Source organism: Emiliania huxleyi (genome assembly GCF_000372725.1).
Source record: "Emiliania huxleyi CCMP1516 unplaced genomic scaffold EMIHUscaffold_99, whole genome shotgun sequence".
NCBI classification, from domain to species: domain Eukaryota; phylum Haptophyta; order Isochrysidales; family Noelaerhabdaceae; genus Emiliania; species Emiliania huxleyi.
Genome location: NW_005194698.1, coordinates 143,585 through 160,963, shown reverse-complemented (window position 1 = coordinate 160,963; position 17,379 = coordinate 143,585). Strand labels below are relative to the sequence as shown.

Genomic DNA, 17,379 nt, shown 5'->3' with positions numbered 1-17,379 from the left:
TCGTCGAGCACAACCTTGCTTTGCAGCGTGTCAACCTTCTGCCGTCAACATTTCTTTTTTCCCAATGTGCGTTTTGCTCGAGCTGAAGCACATCCTGGAGTGGCCTTTCTTAAAAAATCCGCGAGTTTTCTTTTCTCACCACAGTTGCAACAAGTCCGACGCCTCATCAAGCACCCTGCTCCTCCCCTTCCCGCGCCTCGTGGCCCGCTCGGCGCCCTCACAAACGCCCCGACCCGCCTCACAGGCGACCAGTATGCTGCGCGCCGCTTGTGCGCTCCGCGCTGCGCCGCGAGCCTGCGCAGGCAGCCTGCACCGAGCGCCGCCGGCTGTGGCGCGAGCCTCCTGCCCGGCCGGCTCGCGCGGCTCGCTGCTGCGGCCGGCCGCCCGCCAGCTGAGCACCGCGGCGGCCGAGGAGGCGGGCCTGCTTGCGCGCGGCCAGTTTGACGCCGGCTTCTTCCAGGGGACCGCGCTCTTCGCGGGCGTCGTCCTCGGCGCCATGGCCGCGTCAGACGAGCAGCGCGCCTCCGCCATCAACGGGCTGCTGGCCGGCTTCCGCTCGCTCGGCGTGAGCGATCGGATCAGCGACCGGCAGCTGATCGAGGACTTCCTGCGCAAGAACGTGGCGGCGGCGGCGAACGTGGTGATGGCGTCGCCCGTCTTTTACTTTCTCTTTGCGGGCATCACGGGCGAGTCGGTCGTGGTCTCGTCGCTGCGCGCCATCACCGGCACGATGCGGATCGTCCCGTTCATGGGCGCCTTCTACGGCCTGTTTGCGGTCTGCTCGCCCTTCCTCGTCGACTTCTTCATGGCGCGTGGGCCCGGAGGGGTTGTGAGGCACGCTGCTCGGAAGGGACTGAGCCGTGCGGGAGAAGCGGTGCTAGGCGCGCGGGCAAGGGTACGAAGAGGCGACCGGCACCGCAGGCCTCGCGATGATCCTCTCCGGCTTCGTCGCCATCGAGGCGGTCGTCGAGTTGCGCGGATGCGGCGTCCTCTTCTCGCAGATGACGGCCGCCTCGTTTGCAATCTTCATCCCCGCCCTGATCGGTCCGCCCGCGCGCGCCGCCTGCTGCCGCTGCCGCGAGTGGCCCGTGGATGAGAGGGGTGTGGGCGTGCCTCCGCAGGCCGGCTCGCGTGCGGCGTGCTGCTGCAGCAGCAGAAGACAGGCTGTGGCGAGGCGGGGCGTGCCTCGGCTCTCTCACCCGACTCGCTGACTCGCGCCAGGAGATGCGAGAGGTAGGCTCTAGCGAGGAGGCGTCGCTGCTCCCGGCGTCGTGGCAGGAAGGGCCGACCTGGCAGGCGAGATCGAGCCGAGATCGAGCCCGAGATCGAGCCCGATATGGATCCTGACACACGCACACACCCACGCCTCCTGTGCTCTTCGACGAAACCGTCGACGAAACCCTGACCGAAGCATGCCGTTCCGAATCCTTGCCTGGCCCGACACACACCACACATACTCACACCTCCGACCACCTGCCTTCACCCAACCTCCACTGACCCAACCTCCAGGCGCATACGTACATGCTCTTTGACCAGCTCCACATCGGACAGGCCGAGATCTAGCCGAGATCTAGCCGAGATCTAGCCGAGGTCGAGACGAGATCTAGCTCACAGACGGCCCTCTCTTGGCACCTGGCCCTCCTCCTCCTCGCGCCCTCCCCACACCTTCCAAGGACGTCGCCATCGCCACGCCACACGCACGCCACACACCCGCCCCTGGTCCCATGCCGACAGGACTTTGCCGTCACCACGTGCGGTACGACTGTCTTCCAGTACATCCTCAACGCGGTGCCCCTTCGCGCTGCGGGCCGAGGGGCGAGTCCTCCCACCGCAGGAGCACAGGGTAGCACGGTGTGGGCTGGTAGGTGACCTTCGTCCTCCTGACCAAGGGCCGCGCCTCCTCCCTCGGTGACATGGCGCGCTTCATGGTCGGCGGCATGGGCGGCACGCTCGGCTCGGGGATGGCGACCCCCCCCCCCCCCTTGTCAAGGCCCCTCCGTTCCCTGTCCGCGTCCACGACACGCGACACGTCCCCCCCGTAGGCCCAGTTCGGCAAGACGCTCTTCATGAGAACCGGGTATAGACTAGTTCGGCCAAGGAGCCACCTCCCACCGAGGTCCGAGGCACGTCCCAGCGCACGCCCTGCACGTCCACCCGTAGGTTCGGGTTCGCGTGGAACCTCGCCTCCTCGCAGCCGGTCCAGATGCCCGCCTTCGACGCCGCCCTCGCGCGTTGCCCCGCCTGAGACCCGCCTGAGACCGCCCACCGCCTCAGCCACCACCCCTCTGCCGCTGAGCGCCCTCCCTCCCCGTCCGCCGGGAGCGTGTTCGAGGCCACAGCGGCATCTTTGGAGAGAGAGGGGGAGGGTGTCCCACAGCCCCGGACCATCGGAGAGCGTGCCGAGACCGCGTGCGTTGCGGAGCACTCTGCACGTGCTGGCGCCCCGCGGCCCGCGCCGCAGGCGCAGCGCCCGGCGCAAGCGCGTGTGAGTCTGTGTTTTGTTCGTGGCCTCCGCAGGCCAGGGATTCTACTGTATTTTATTACGAGTACACCAGGTAAAGTGGGCAGTCATCTCCACAACGACAGACACACAGGCACTCAGACAGGGCAGTGTGCGTAGACGAGAGACACAGGCAAACCGCGGGAGACGGCATTCAAAGAAAGGGGAAGGCCCGGGCTCCTCACTTTCCGGGATCCTACGCCGCGGGGGTCGTGGGTGCGATGCAAAGTGGGTTCCCGTCACATTTCACACGATCAGCTTTCGGCGAGGCAAAGGCGGAGGGCGACGGCGAGGCAGCGGTGGTTGCCACGCTGCTGCCCCGGCTCAGTGCCCGGATGTGACCATGCTCCTCGGAACTGGGCGGCGGGAGGACACCTGTACCTTGCTGCTTCTTAGCGAGGAGCAGCGCGTTGATCCTCTCCACCTCCTGCGCGGTGTACCAAATCATTCCATCAGCGTTCGGCCTGTGCGGGACGAGCAGCGGCGGTGTGTGAGTGCAGCCTGGGGATGTCACGCGCGGCTGCGGGCTGGGACCGGAGAGACGAGCGGTGGCAAAGCACGGCTAGGCCCGTATGGGGAGCACAACAAACACGTGCCTGCCGGCGAAGGCTGTCGTCGCGGGCTTTGCCGAGGTGGCACCTCGGACCGACGTGACCTACAATTCGGCGCATGCAGCAACTTGCCTCATTTTCTTACAACCCCGGACCCAAGACGCACAAGCACAGACAGTCGAGCAGGGAGAGACAGCAACGACAGTCAGAAGCCAGCGCTGGGTACCAGGAGAGCGAGGTAGGTAGGTAGAAAGGTGAAGAACAGCCAGGCTCGGACTGGACACCAACGCGGTATGGGTGGACGCGGGACAGATGATGACAGAGCGAATGCGAGGACGGCCTCTAGTGTGAGCTCTAGCTACTCGAGTAGTGAGCCGCTCATACGCACGCCGGCAGATCGCGACTATATACAAGATCACAGATCACTATATACAGCTAGCTAGTTAGTTAGGAGCCGACCGACCCTCGCGTGCAGTGCACTCCTCCCGTTCAACAACTTGGACGGTAGAGACGACATTCGGACGGCCCCAAGTGAGCGATTTTTTTTGCGCTCTTCAACCTACATTCAGCTGGCTCGCAGCGAGGTCCCTTATGACTTTCGCCGCGCACTGCGACCCTGCGGCTGGCTTGGCTTTGGCGCTGGCCGGCCTGCTGCTGGGCAGTCGGCATCAATCCCGGCCCTTCCGCTTCTTGGACGGCGCCGAGTCGTTGGCGCCGGAGCTGAGGAGCGCGGTGAGTTCGGTGAGGCGCGCCCGCTTATCATCCGCGCATTTGGCCAGCGTCGCGGCCAGCTCTCCCAACACTTCCTGCTCCTCCTCTCGCATCGACCTCAAAGGGCAGTCCGCGGGAGCGGCGCATGCCTCTGCGCTCACCCTTGATCGCCTGGCGCGGATCGTGCTCAGCAGCTCCTCCTTTTGTCGCACGCTCCTCTGCAGCTCCTTGATCTGAGCGCGCAGCGACAGCTTCCGCCGAGGTGGCGTCCTGACGAGGCGAGCTTCTCCGACGTTTGGCAAACTGTGTACGCATGCGCGGCAGGAGATGCAGCGATGCAGTCGCCGAATGCCCTCCATCGAGTCGAAACCATCTTGCCTCGCCGCGAGCATGGACGCGCCCAAGTTCGCGCTGACGTAGGCCGACCAGCAAGCCTCGTGCACGATGGCGTTGCAGCGGGAGCAGGTGAGGATGGGCTGCCTCTCGGACACCTCACAGGGGTCCAGGCAAAATGCACAGCTCACGGGCGGCTCGCCGCGCTGACGCGCGGTAAACATGAGCGGGCGCCGCGCGGTTGCCATCGCCGCCGCGGGTTCTCGAGGGGAAGAAGGTTGATGCATGTATCCTTTGGCCGCGTTGGGTGGCGAGGTGGTGCAACGCGATCTACGCGACCCTAGTTTCGCGCGGCGGGCGCCCAATGGCAAAAGGCGGCGGCAACAACTCAATAAAGGTTAGGTTAGGTAGGAAGGCGAAGAACAGCCTGGCTCGGACTGGACACCAGCGCGGTATGGGAGAGAGAGAGAGAGAGTTTTGTTGTATGGGTGGACGCGAGACAGAAGAAACCCTTCGCCGCACTCCTCATCGTCACGCTCATCGCAAACCCTGTCAGCAGTCCTCCTCCGGGAATGTACGGAAGAGCCACGTACAACGGAAATAGAAAACAGTAAATAAAAACAAAAAACAAAAGAAGAATTCAACCGCGTGGAAGCTCCGAGCACCTTCACCCCCACGCGTGCTAGGATTTCTAGCTGCTCATGAGCGGCCACGCCAATGGCCACAACGGCGTGGGCCCGGGCAAGTTTGTCTACCCAGACTCGCCGCTGCACGAGCTCTTCCACCAGCAGGTGGCGCGGACACCCGACCGGATCGCCGTCATCGACCAGGAGCGGGAGCTCACCTACACAGAGCTCAAGCGGCAGACACAGACCCTGGCCCTGTCGCTGCGGCACCGCGGCGTGAGCGAGGAGCAGCCGGTCGTGCCCATCTTCATGCCGCGCTGCCTCGAGTTTGCCGTCGGCTACATCGCGGCGCTGTCAGCGGGCGGCGCCTACCTCCCTCTGGAGGTCGGCTACCCGGCGGAGATGCTGCGGCGTGTGCTCGCCGAGGCGAAGCCGGTGCTGACGCTGACGCTAGAGAGCCAGGCGGCAAAGCTGCCCGCCGACGCGCCGCGCCTCTGCCTCGATCCCGGCTGGGAGGAGGCTTGTGCGCTGCTGCCGGCCGAGCTGGCGGCTCTCCCGTCGCTGGCGACGAGCCTCGAGTCGCTCGCGTACTGCGTCTACTCTAGCGGGACGACGGGCGAGCCGAAGGGCATCTCCTGCCCGCACCGCGGCTCCGTCCTCTCGTACTCCCACCGCGCGCACCACGCGCCGTACGCGGCGGACGGCTCCGACCGCGAGGCATGCAACGTCTTCTTCGTCTGGGAGATGCTGCGGCCGCTGCTGCAGGGGGCGACGCTGGTCGTGGTGCCGGACTCGGTCATCTACGACCCTCCCGCCCTCTCCTCCTTCCTGGAGCGGCACGCCGTCACCCGCATGCTCTTCACGCCCTCCCTCCTCGAGGCTGTGCTCGACTCGCCCGCCCTCGCCTCTGGCGACGAGCTGCGGCGCGCCTTTGCCGCCTTCCGCGTGGTCGTGCTGTGCGGCGAGGTGGCGACGGCGGAGCTGCGCGCGCGGGTGCTCTCTCTCGCCCCCGCCGGCCTCAAGCTGCTCAACCTCTACTCCATCTCCGAGTGCCACGACGTGTCCATGGTCGACCTCGCCGCCACGCCGCCGCCCGAAGGAAAGTACTGCTCGACCGGCCCGCTGTTGGACGGGGTCGAGGTGCTCATCCTGGAGGACGCGAACCAGGCGGAGAAGTCGGGCGAGGCGCAGCGAGGGGCGGACGCCGCAAAGGCTCTCCGCCCCGTCCCGCTCGGCTTGCCGGGCGAGGTGTTCGTCTCCGGTCCCTGCCTCGCGCGCGGGTACTTGCAGCGGCCCGACCTCACCGCCAAGAAGTTCCTCCCGCGGCCTCCCTCCCTCTCGGCGACGCCCGCGCCGCAGACGCCCGGCCAGGACGCGGCCTCGCCCGCCCTCTACTCGCGGCTGTACGACACGGGCGACTGGGGCAGGCTGCGGCCGGACGGGACGCTTGAGATCTTCATTGATAGTTAATTAATCGTTCACCAGTTAATTAATCAGGCTGCGGCCGGACGGGACGCTTGAGATCTTGATTGATAGTTAATTAATCGTTAACTAGTTAATTAATCAGGCTGCGGCCGGACGGGACGCTTGAGATCTTGATCATTGATAGTTAATTAATCGTTAACTAGTTAATTAATCAGGCTGCGGCCGGACGGGACGCTTGAGATCTTGGGGCGGCACGACTCGATGCAGAAGATACGCGGCTACTCGGTGGAGCTGCGCGCCGTCGAGGCGGCGCTGCTGCAGTGCCAGGGGGTCACCTCGTGCGTGGTTCGCGTGGTGGGCGAGGAGGGGACGGACAAGCATCTCGCCGCCTTCGTCGTCTTCGAGAGAGAGCGAGACGGGGGCAGCGCCGGCGAGGCGGCGCCGCGCCAGGCGCGCGCGGAGCTGCACGCGGCCGTGCCGCACTACATGGTCCCGTCCTTCATCGTCCCGATGGACGAGCTCCCGACCAACGAGATCTATTAATTAATTAATTAATTAGGTCCCGTCCTTCATCGTCCCGATGGACGAGCTCCCGACCAACGAGGTCTATTAGTTAATTAATTAATTAATTAGGTCCCGTCCTTCATCGTCCCGATGGACGAGCTCCCGACCAACGAGATCTATTGATTAATTAATTAATTAATTAGGTCCCGTCCTTCATCGTCCCGATGGACGAGCTCCCGACCAACGAGGTCTCGGGCAAGCTCGACCACAAGGCGCTGCCGAGGACGCTGCCGGAGCTCCTCCGCTTCGTCGAGAGCAGCGGCGGTGCGCGGGGGCCGCAGCTGCGCACGCCGACCGAGGCTGCGGTGGGCAAGGTGTGGGCAGAGGTGCTCAAGCTAAACCCTAACCCTAACCCTAACCCTAACCCTATCCTAACCCTAACCCAAGGTGTGGGCAGAGGTCCTCGAGCTGCCCGCTGCGATGGTCGACCCCGAGGAGTCCTTCTTCGACCAGGGGGGGCACTCCCTCCGCGCGACGAGGCTAATTAACAAGTAATGGTTAATTAACAGTTAATTACTTCATTAATTAGGCACTCCCTCCGCGCGACGAGGCTGATCGCCGCGCTCAACCAGGGAGGCTACCCGGCGGTGCGCGTCGCCTCCCTCTTCGAGCACCCCACCATCCGAGAGCTGTCCGCGCACCTCGACGCTGACGGAGCCAGCCGCGCGGACAAGGCCCCGCACACGCCCCTCCCCCGCTCCGTCGTGGAGAAGGAGATTGCGGCCCTGGCGGGCGGCATGCCCGTCGGCTTCGACTCGGCTCTGCGCGCGTACTGGCACGGCGTCTCTCTCGCGAGCAGGCGGGTCCTCTCGGGTCCTCTCGGGTACTCTCGGGTCCTCTCGAGTCCTCTCGGCTCCTCTCGGCTCCTCTCGGCTCCTCTCGGCTCCTCTCGGCTCCTCTCGGCTCCTCTCGGCTCCTCTCGGCTCCTCTCGGCTCCGCTCGGCTCCTCTCGGCTCCGCTCGGCTCCTCTCGGCTCCGCTCGGCTCCTCTCGGCTCCTCTCGGCTCCTCTCGGCTCCGCTCGGCTCCTCTCGGCTCCTCTCGGCTCCTCTCGGCTCCTCTCGGCTCCTCTCGGCTCCGCTCGGCTCCTCTCGGCTCCGCTCGGCTCCTCTCGGCTCCTCTCGGCTCCTCTCGGCTCCTCTCGGCTCCTCTCGGCTCCTCTCGGCTCCTCTCGGCTCCTCTCGGCTCCTCTCGGCTCCTCTCGGCTCCTCTCCACTGACTGGCACGCAACTCTCTCTCTCTCGCGAGCAGGCGGGTCGACAGCTACTAATAATATATAATTAATAATATTATTAGGCGGGTCGACAGCTGCTCGTCGCAGTCGGCGAGTCGCGTGGGGAGCTACTCGTCGCTGCTGGCTCTCGGGGCGGAGGGGGGGCGGGAGGAGGGGTGCAAGGCGCGGGAGGAGCCGCTGCAGCTCGGCTGCGCGGGCGAGTGCGTCTTGCTCACCGGGGCGACCGGCTTCCTCGGCGCCTTCGTGCTGCGCGAGCTGCTCGCGGCTAATTAACTATTAATGAGCTATTAATTATCAATTAGGCGCCTTCGTGCTGCGCGAGCTGCTCGCGGCGGGGGAGAGAGGGCCGAAGACCATCTTTTGCCTCGTGCGCGCGTCGGCGACGGAGACGGCGCTTCGACGCCGTGAGGGGCACGCTGGCACCGTGAGAGCGTCTCCTTCACACCTGCAACTGTGAACAGGCGCTCGAGCGCGTGATGGGCACGCTGGAGCGGTTCGGGCTCTGGGAGTCCGAGGGCGGGTGGGCGGCGCGCATCGAGGGCATCGAGGGCGACACCGCTCTCAAGAGCCTGGGCCTCTCCAACGACCACTACCAGTACCTCGCCACTGTGGTCGACCGCGTCATCCACGCCGCCGCGCGCGTCAACCTCGTCTTCCCGTGCGCGATGCCCTAGCTAGTCACCCGTGAGCAGTGTCGGTGGTGGGGAAGTGGGCGCGATGTCTCTCGCTCGGCTGAGGTTCTGGGCTGAGCGGCTCTGTCGGAGTGTGTGCCGCAGGTACGCGCGCCCTGCGCAGGGACAACGTCCTAACCCTAACCCTAACCCTAACCCTAACCCTAACCGCAGGTACGCGGGCCTGCGCAGAGACAACGTCGTGTCGACCACGCGCGTGCTCCACTTCGCGATGGACCACAAGGTGAAGCCGGTGACCTACGTCTCGACCGACGCCGTCTTTCGGCCAGGCGACGCGCGGCCCGCGCGCGGAAGAGAGGGCGAGGCCGAGTGTGAGTCCTCTTTCACACCGCCCCCCCCTCTCCCTCCCTCAGGCACGCGCGGACCGCACGCAGAAGGCGAGGCCGACTTGGACGCCGAGCTGCCCCTTCTCACGACCGGCTACGCGCAGTCCAAGTGCGTGGCGGAGCTGCTTGTGCGCGAGGCGGCCAAGCGAGGGCTAATTAACTAACTAATGAACTATTAATTAACTACTAATTATTAATTAGGCGGCCAAGCGAGGCTTGCCCACGACCATCGTCCGGCCAGGCAAGCCCGAGATTACCCGAGACTACCCGAGACTACCCGAGATTACCCGAGATTACCCGCCTGCCCACGACCATCGTCCGGCCAGGCAAGCCCGAGATTACCCGAGATTACCCGAGACTACCCGAGATTACCCGCCTGCCCACGACCATCGTCCGGCCAGGCAAGCCATCGCCGGCTGAGACACCTCTGCGTCTCTGCGTCTCTGCCCTTCACGCTCCCCGCGTGTGCGCCATTTAGGCAACCTTGGTGGGTGCGACCCGCGCGCCGCCATCCGACCGCGAGGCGCGCGTTCGCTCCTCCGCGCCGATGACACGCCGATGACACGCCCGTGACACGCCCGTGACACGCGCGTGACACGCCCCCCCCCCCCTGCAGGCACGCGCCAGCTCATCCACGCCGAGAACGTGTCGATCGGGCGCACGCCCCGCTTCGACGCCGCAGAGCAGGTCAAGGCTGCGCTCGACGCCGCCGAGCGGTCGCGAGGCGGGCCGAGCTCTCTCTCGGACAAGGTCGCCGCCGCTGGCTGGAACAGCTCCGACTCCAACTTTCTGATGCTGGTTGGCTGCGCGCTGCTCGGCGCGGCGCCTGGCGGAGTCGGCGGGTGGAGCTGCGAGCTGACGCCGGTCGACTTTGCGGCGCGCGCAGTCGTGGCCCTCTCGGGCGACTCTGGCGCGGTCGGCCAGGCGTACAACTTGGTCAACTCCGACGCGACTCTGCCTTGGGACGCCGTGCTCGACGCGGCGCGGAGCTGCGGCGTCGCGGTCGAGTCGCTGCCGTACGCAACCTTCCGCGAGCGGCTCGAGGCTGCCGCCGGCGGCGCGTCGGAGGCGGCGCAAGCCATCCTCCGCCCGCTGTGGGACCTGCTGAGTCCACTGGCCACTCCGGAGGTGTCGCCGCCGCCGCGCGCAGCCGTTCCCGCCTGCGCCCCTTCACGGCCGTGTGTCTGTGGACAGGCACTCGCCGCCAACGACGCCACCGCCTCCTTCGAGAGCGCCGCCTTGCGCGCCGTCTGCAGCCGTCGCGGCGCGGGCGCCTACCCGCCTCTCGACATCGCGCTCGTGCGCGAGTATTGCTGGCACCTCCTCGACGCTGGCGTCTTCCCGCGGCCGGCGGTCGGGGGCGCGGCCGGGGGCGCCGAGCCGCGCCGCCTCACCGGCCAGGTCGAATCTCGGGTAATCTCGGGTAATCTCGGGCTTGCCTGAGCCGCGCCGCTTCACCGGCCAGGTCGCCGTCGTCACCGGGGCCTCGGGCGGGATCGGCGCGGCGATCGCGCGGCAGCTCGCTGCGGCGGGTGCGGCGGTCTGCCTGGCGGCACGGCGGAAGGGGCGGATCGAGGCGCTGGCGGGGGAGCTGTCCCGCGCGCACGGCGTGCCCACCCTCGCCGTGGTTGCGGACGTGACCGACCGGGCGTCCGTCAAGGCGTGCGTGCGCGAGGCGGAGGGTGCGCTCGGCCCTGTGAGCGTGCTGGTGTCCAACGCGGGCGTGATGCACTACACGCTGATGAAGAACCTGCACGAGGACGAGTGGGCGCAGGCGGTCGACGTCAACTGCAAGGGCATGCTCAACGCCGTCGGGGCGGTGCTGCCCGGCATGCTCTCGCGCGGCAGAGGCCACATCCTCACAATCACCTCGGACGCGGGCCGCAAGGCCTTCCCCGGCCTCTCCGTCTACAGCGGCACAAAGTTCTTCAACGAGGCGGTCTCGCAGGGCTTGCGCGCCGAGTGCGTCGGTACGGGCGTCAAGGTGACGACCGTGCAGCCGGGCGACTGCCGCTCCGAGCTCCCCGCTTGCACGACCGACGAGGAGGCGCGCGCTCGCTACGCGCAGCGGCCCCGCGTCTCTGCTCCCGCGATGCACCGCGCTTGTCGCTCCTCTCTACGCCGCACCCGCCCTCCCCTTGTACTCCTCACCGTGCCCGTCTCTCCTCGCGCGACGCACACCGGTCTGCCCCTTAGGCGCGCGGCATCTACGCGCAGCCGTCCAAGGACCGCAACGTCTGGCTCGACCCGCTCGACGTCGCAGACACCGTCGTGTGGGCCCTGTCGCAGCCGCCGCACGTCGCGGTCCGCCCCCGGGAGGAGGTCGTCGAGCCGCGAAGGCGTGACACGTCCCACCCACACGTCCTTGGCACGTCCGCATAGGTCAACGAGGTCCTCGTTGAGCCGCGGGACGCGCCCGCGTGAGGCTGGCAGAGCGGCGGCGCCCCGGCGGGAGAGGGGGGCGGAGCGGCCGGCGCCGAGAGGCACTCTGGCGGGAGACGGAGGGGAGGGGGAGGGGGCCGGGGAGGGGAGGGAGACGGGGTCGGTGGCTGGCTTTCGGCACGGCGGTGTCACATGGAATCCCATGCATGATGCAGCATCACATAACACACATGAACATGATGCATCCTAATACATGATCCAGGCAGGCGTAGAGAGCGTGGCTGGTGGCCGGTGGCGGTGCGGTTTTTTACTAAGGTAAGGTAAGGTAAACGTCTCCACACACACAAAGTGGTGGGGCAAGGGGGGGCGACCCTCGCATCTCCACGCCCGGGACACGGGCAGGAGCCCCACGGCATTCAAAGTGCAAGCACCGGCCCGGTGCCGTGGGTGAGCTCAACCTGCACCCCACTCCTACTCCTATAACACAACCCCCACAGCGTGGTCGTCTACGTGTTCAGAAACACCAAGCAGCGAGGCGAGGGTGAAGGGGTAAGGGGCTGTGTGGGGCTATCTGTGACCATCTAGCCTGGGGGGTAGCAGGAGGGGGGGGCAGAGGGTAAGATATGGGTGAGGCCAGCTACAAGTCGGACGCCCTCCCGTCGTCGGAATAATCCTCGGAGCGGTCAGCGTCCTCGTCGTCGTCCTCGGTCTGCATCGCGTCGCCAGCCGTGAACCTGAACACGGCGTCGGCCGGCGCCGAGGCGCCGGCGGCCGTCATCAGGTGCATGACTATGCGGTCGCGGTATGCCGCATCGATCTCTCCGTGCTCGGCCAGCTCGTTCGCGAGCCAGTCCGAGGCGACGGTCGTCGCCACGGTCCCCTGGGGAACTGTGGCGTACACCTTGCTGGGGCCGCGTCGATACCCGTCGTCCCTCTCCGGGGGCAGCGAGTATTCGACCCCCATTTTGGACCCGGCCTGGCTGCGCGCCTGCGCAGCTGCAGACCGCAGCCCGGCCATCACGTACTGGATGTTCTCGCGCAGCTGCGCCCGCGGGGCCTCCGCGCGCTCGGCCTCGCTCGCGGCGCGCTCGCCAGCCTCCGTCGCCCGGCGCGCCTTCTGCCGGTCCTTCTTGGCCTTGCGTGCCGCGGCTCGAGCCGCGAGCTGCTCCTTGGTGGGCTCCTTCTTCTTCGGCGCGGTGCGCTCGATGTACGAGCGCTCCGCCGCCTGCACCGACTCGCGGTCGCCCGCGGCCTTCTCGTGCTTCAGGTCGACCTCGATGGTCGCGTAGCCAGGCCTTATCACCCTGACACAAGACGCACCGAACAGCCTTGCGACACTCACCGCGTCCTCCAGTTGCGCGCGATCGGAGCTATTCCAGCGTCCGCTGCGCATCCCCGGCGGCACGACGGTGGCCGGCGCTTGCGCGCCAGCCCCGTCCGCCGCCGGGTCCGCGGCCGCGGTCCCTGTCATAGCTACGCGCGCCATGGAGAACGGCGGGCACTTTACGTTTTTTACTATACGAAGTGGAGTCTGTCCGACGGCGACGCCCGCGGGTCAAATGGAAAGGTGTAAGTCGTAACAGCCAACACGCCGCAAAGGCAAAACAAGAGCCAAATCTCGAGCCGTGTAACAGAAGATAAACACGCGCAGTGGCCGTGCACCGTTTTTAAATCCAAGGTGCGTCACACACACGGTCACACGACCGAGTCTCCGCAAAGGGTCCACCGTGGATGGAGATGGAGCGTGAAGTTGCATTCGTTGAAGAGGAAAGGCTCAAAGCGAGCTGCTGGACCCCGCCATGGCCTCGTCGATGTGGCCGGTGCGCCCCTGCTTGCAGTAGAAGCAGACCTGCTCCGCCGGGTTCTTCTTCTCCGAGCGTACAGCCCGGCGTAGTGCAGATGTCGGCCACCGGCTCGGTTGGAGACACGTTCGGTGCCGGCGAGGAGGACGAGGTCGAGGCAGCAGACGAGGTGGAAGCCTGCGGATCGCCCTTGGCCTTGCACTGGCACGCGATAACCTCCCACCAGAAGAGGGAGCAGCGCGTCACCAAGTCGTCGTGGTCGGCAAAGGTGCCAGGGGAGAGGGTCTTGTGGCAGTAGAGCTCGTCCTCGTCGAACTCCTCAGGCATCGTGTCTGTGAAGAGGGTTGCGTGCATGTCGGCCTCGGCCCCGTCAGACAGGTTGACGTTGCGCAGGAAGATGAGCTGGTCGCGCCTTGTTGCGCTGCTCTTCGAGAGTTTGGGCTTCCTCCAGGCTCAGCTGCGAGACATCTCCGGCCAGCATCTGCGCCTCCAAGTCAGCAATACGCCGCCGCTCGAAGCTGCGCTCCCCATTGTTGGCGATCTGGAGGTCCTCGAGCTGCTTGATGTACTCTCTCTCTCTTGATGTACGCGATGGGGCGCAGCGGCCCTCCTGGCAACGTGCGTCTTCCTTTCCCCCACCTCATCCACCCTAGGAGCTAGGTTCGTCCGCCCGCGGTTGAGAGAAGACTAATCCTGGGGAAAGCAACCAACTCCCAACACCCCACGACCGACGGTCGTTTCCGCGACATCGATGACGCTCTTTTCTTTTTTCTCGGACTGAAGGTGAAGCGAGAGTTGAAGAAAGACGGCACACGACTCTCCTCCTTATGGGAGTGGCTACTCTCGTGGCAGAAAGATGCCGTGCCACAATCTGTATAGCTCTATCGCCGCTCACTCCCGATCGCGAGGACGCTCGCGAAGTCGCGATGGCCAACTTCGCGGATGTTCGGGCTGACTCTACAGCCATTGCGTCGCTTCGGTAAAGATTTTGATGCATTGCTTGAGTTCGTTGGCACGGTTGCCATTCGCCACCTTTGCATTCGGAATGACGCAGTAGTTTTGGCTGGCGCAGGTGTTGTATAGAAGGTAGGATGTTGGGGAAAAACACAGACCGGATGGGAATGCCAACTTAAGGTTGTCCTTGCCGCAATCCATCTTGGGAGAGAATTCAGAAGGTGGAGCTGGATTCGCACATTGATCTTGTCCAAGATTGTAGTCTTTATCCTTTGAACAAATGTGGCCGACGCCGAACATGGGCTCGTTTTTCCTGCAGCCTTCTGCTAGGCGTTCCGCGGCATCATTGTGTGAATACGTACCACTCGGATCGACGTTGACCGTGTTATCCCCGCAGGGATTACCCACTGCACCACTGCACTTTCCGTTGGCGTACGCATAGTTGCAAACCATATCCGCGGGATGTGACCCTGAGTTGCTGCAGTGCTGCTCCCAAGGCCACCACCCTGTACGATCGCCCCACTTGGCATTCGCGGGTCCCCCGTCAGGCACCGTCAATGCGTAACACCCTTTGAGTCGGCTGAGGGTGCTTTCAACTTTTCTTCCTCGGGACACTGCTGGAGCAACCTCAAAAAAGTAGGAGGCAAGTGCGAACTCGTACGTCTCGTAAGCAGACGGCGCACACTGCTGGAGATAGTGGGCGTTGGCTTGGATGACAGAGTTGAGCATCGACATCTGTACGGTCACATACTGATATTCAACCACGGCCGCGTAAAACTGTTCAAACTTGCTTTTCAAGCCCGCGTCGACTTTGCAAGAATCAGCAATGGCGAACCCTCCGTTACTTCTGTCGGGGTTGCAGGTATCGTAGCACTTCTCGTCGAACATCTTCAACGGCTTAAAAGTGGTGTAGAGGAATGACCCCGTTCCACCAACCATGCTCAGCCAGGCCGATTCAACCTGAGTGCCATAGCCGGACAACTCAGTGCGGTCCAGCGCGAATACCGAACCCCAGCCTTCGCCAAATAGCTCTGGCGTCAGCGCAATCTCTCGGTGGTAGTTGTAGGCCATCATTTTTATGTTGAGCACCTCGGCGATGGACCGAAACTTGAACTTCTCCTGATCTATGTTGAAGCTGGAAAGAGCACTAAGCACGGCAGCCTCCACGTCTTCCCTTGTGAGCTGGGGAGTTGTGGAACGGTCTTCAAAGAGAATGCCAAGGACCGAGCCGAATGCTTTTACGAGCTCTCCACTCCCGGGTACCAGGAAGTTTGAAACGATTGGCGCGATCTCGGTCGCAATCTTAATGGTCGCCCTTGCTATTTCCGCCTTGTTGTTCGGCTTCTGTACCTGATCGGCCAAATTTTTAGCCTCTATCGCGATGTTCCTTGCCATCTCCGCCTTGTCTTTGTCCCCGGCTGCTTCATACGCCTCTTCGGCGGCCCTGGCCGCACTTTCGACCATGTGTGCCCTGTCATAGGCACTGAGATTAGACTGAAGCTGCTCCATACAGGAAGGGGGCGGAAGTAAAGGGGGTGGCGACGAGGGAGGCGGCGCGACGGGTGGACCAGGCGGATGCTCTGGAGGATGGGGGGGCGACGGCGGTGACGGTGGAGAGCCGGGCGGCGCTGGCGGCGACGGCGGCGAGGAGGGTGGCGGCGTCGGCGAAGGTGGTTGGTTGGGCGACGGCGGAGCAGACGGGGGTGGCGGCCACGCGGTCCGTCGGCAGGCGTAATAGGGATCGATGGATTCTTTCCTCGACACCGGCAATGACAGAAGGCGTGTCATATCCTGGGCCTTAAGCCTGCCGAGCCATTCGCTGACCTGCTCGCAGTCCTCGAGCGAGGTCAGTAGGATGTCACTCTCCACCCTGACCGATGCCTGCGCCACCCGTGTTACGACGCCCTCGGGTGCCACCTCGGTTTGCTGCTGGATCAGCCGCCGCAGGTCCTCACTGAATCTCGGGTGCCAGTCATTGAAGACCTCTGGGCTTTCGATGCTCGAGTAAAAGGTCGAGGTAGTTGCAAAGAGCACGTCTCCGGTGCGGCTGGAGGTTGCGATGACGAGGTGCGGCGGTGGGGGCGGGGGGTGGTCGCTGCGACGGCACTTGCCCGATCCGCAGACGCCGGCGACGACGCTGACACAGCCGAGCAGCCCAGCGAGAAGGAGGACAAGCCAGGCAAGGGGCAGTCGGTCCTTGAGCGGCGGCTTTGCTCGATTCAGGTCCGGAGGACACGCTTCGTCCGGAGCAACTGGCGGCTCCATATTTGGTGATTCTCAAGGCGGGGCGCGCCGAGCTCACTCTTCGACAGCGGGCTCTTCGACAGCGGGCACACCCCTCCCCCCCCCCCGTTTACTGAATCTGCGGCGGCAGCGCGTTCTCGCGGGAGACGCTTCCTGAAGGGTGAAAATTGGGTGCGCGCAATCCTTGGAGATATTCCGGACCGGCCACCGGGTGTAGTGTTCGATGTCTCATTTGGCTAGTTCCAATTCACTCTGACACGCTAATCTTGAAAACGCGTCCAACGGAGCTCCGTGTTGCTCCCAGCGCCCTCCCCCGAGCTTCCTGCGGCCATGGCCGGTGCTACTAGTATGGGGGGCTACCTGGCTACCGCGAGCGCGACCCAACTCGTCGACATCGTCCGATGATGGTGCCGCAAAGTCAGCCTCCGGAGGCTATCGTGGGGTCGAGCCGGCAGTAGCCGCGACATGTGGTTCCACCACCCCTCGTAGGCTTTGCGTCTGCTCGCCACCGTTCCCATGCTGCCTAATGGGATGGAAAGGGAGGCTGGGCGAGCGTATAGAAGCGTGCTCGACCTCGTCGTGGCAACCTGTACGGCAGCGCTGGTAGGCGCGATGAGCGTCGTGCCACTTGACCCAAGACGGGTCGCAGGCGTCGTACCGAGCGCGTCGAGACCGTGTCCTGATGTGATCTGCACGGGTGAGTCACGTCGGCGTCAAAGGAGCGACGTGCGACCTGTCAGAGCTTGAATCTCCGATCTCAGCGGCGTCGAGTCATCTCCGGCGCGCGACAAAGGTACATCCACAGGACGCGCAGAGGCAGCTGCGACCCAGCCGAGTGGACTGTAAGGCTCCGTGACCACCTGGTGTACCGTACCTGCTCTTCACAGTGGTCACCCCTACCTCTGGGGTGTCCCGACCCAGCCTGTCTCTACTCTATGGTAACTACCCACCTACTTCGCACGTATAGCTCCACCAATGTGGGGGTAAAATTTGCAGTTTCATTGCCTGGGTGAACCCGCTCTCCCGGTCACTCAAGG

The 17,379-nt window shown here is 64.7% G+C and overlaps 4 protein-coding genes across 4 annotated transcripts; 3 read left to right on the top strand and 1 right to left on the bottom strand.

Moving 5' to 3' along the window:
- The first annotated feature begins 247 nt into the window (after positions 1–247).
- EMIHUDRAFT_439379 (hypothetical protein) lies at positions 248–2,557 on the top strand. The gene is made up of 9 exons (XM_005756082.1): positions 248–808; positions 882–1,044; positions 1,122–1,163; positions 1,238–1,296; positions 1,510–1,551; positions 1,735–1,788; positions 1,866–1,964; positions 2,043–2,077; positions 2,161–2,557. Exons 1-9 carry the CDS (start codon positions 254–256, stop codon positions 2,243–2,245), a joined length of 1,134 nt encoding a protein of 377 aa, XP_005756139.1. The 5' UTR covers positions 248–253; the 3' UTR covers positions 2,246–2,557.
- A 2,239-nt stretch (positions 2,558–4,796) lies between these two features.
- On the top strand, positions 4,797–10,024 carry EMIHUDRAFT_454037 (hypothetical protein; the record flags this gene model as incomplete). Its single annotated transcript, XM_005756081.1, has 13 exons — positions 4,797–6,173; positions 6,387–6,680; positions 6,899–7,036; positions 7,110–7,189; positions 7,261–7,513; positions 8,009–8,197; positions 8,265–8,333; positions 8,404–8,600; positions 8,788–8,903; positions 8,988–9,110; positions 9,175–9,201; positions 9,439–9,483; positions 9,577–10,024. Coding segments are annotated over 13 exons (3,354 nt in total), but the record flags the coding sequence as incomplete, so codon positions are not given.
- Positions 10,025–10,422: 398 nt separating this feature from the next.
- On the top strand, positions 10,423–10,983 carry EMIHUDRAFT_45086 (hypothetical protein; the record flags this gene model as incomplete). Its single annotated transcript, XM_005756080.1, has 1 exon — positions 10,423–10,983. A coding segment is annotated over one exon (561 nt), but the record flags the coding sequence as incomplete, so codon positions are not given.
- A 996-nt stretch (positions 10,984–11,979) lies between these two features.
- EMIHUDRAFT_221847 (hypothetical protein) lies at positions 11,980–12,828 on the bottom strand (the record flags this gene model as incomplete). The annotated part of the gene is made up of 1 exon (XM_005756079.1): positions 11,980–12,828. One exon carries the CDS (start codon positions 12,826–12,828, stop codon positions 11,980–11,982), a length of 849 nt encoding a protein of 282 aa, XP_005756136.1.
- Positions 12,829–17,379: the final 4,551 nt, after the last annotated feature.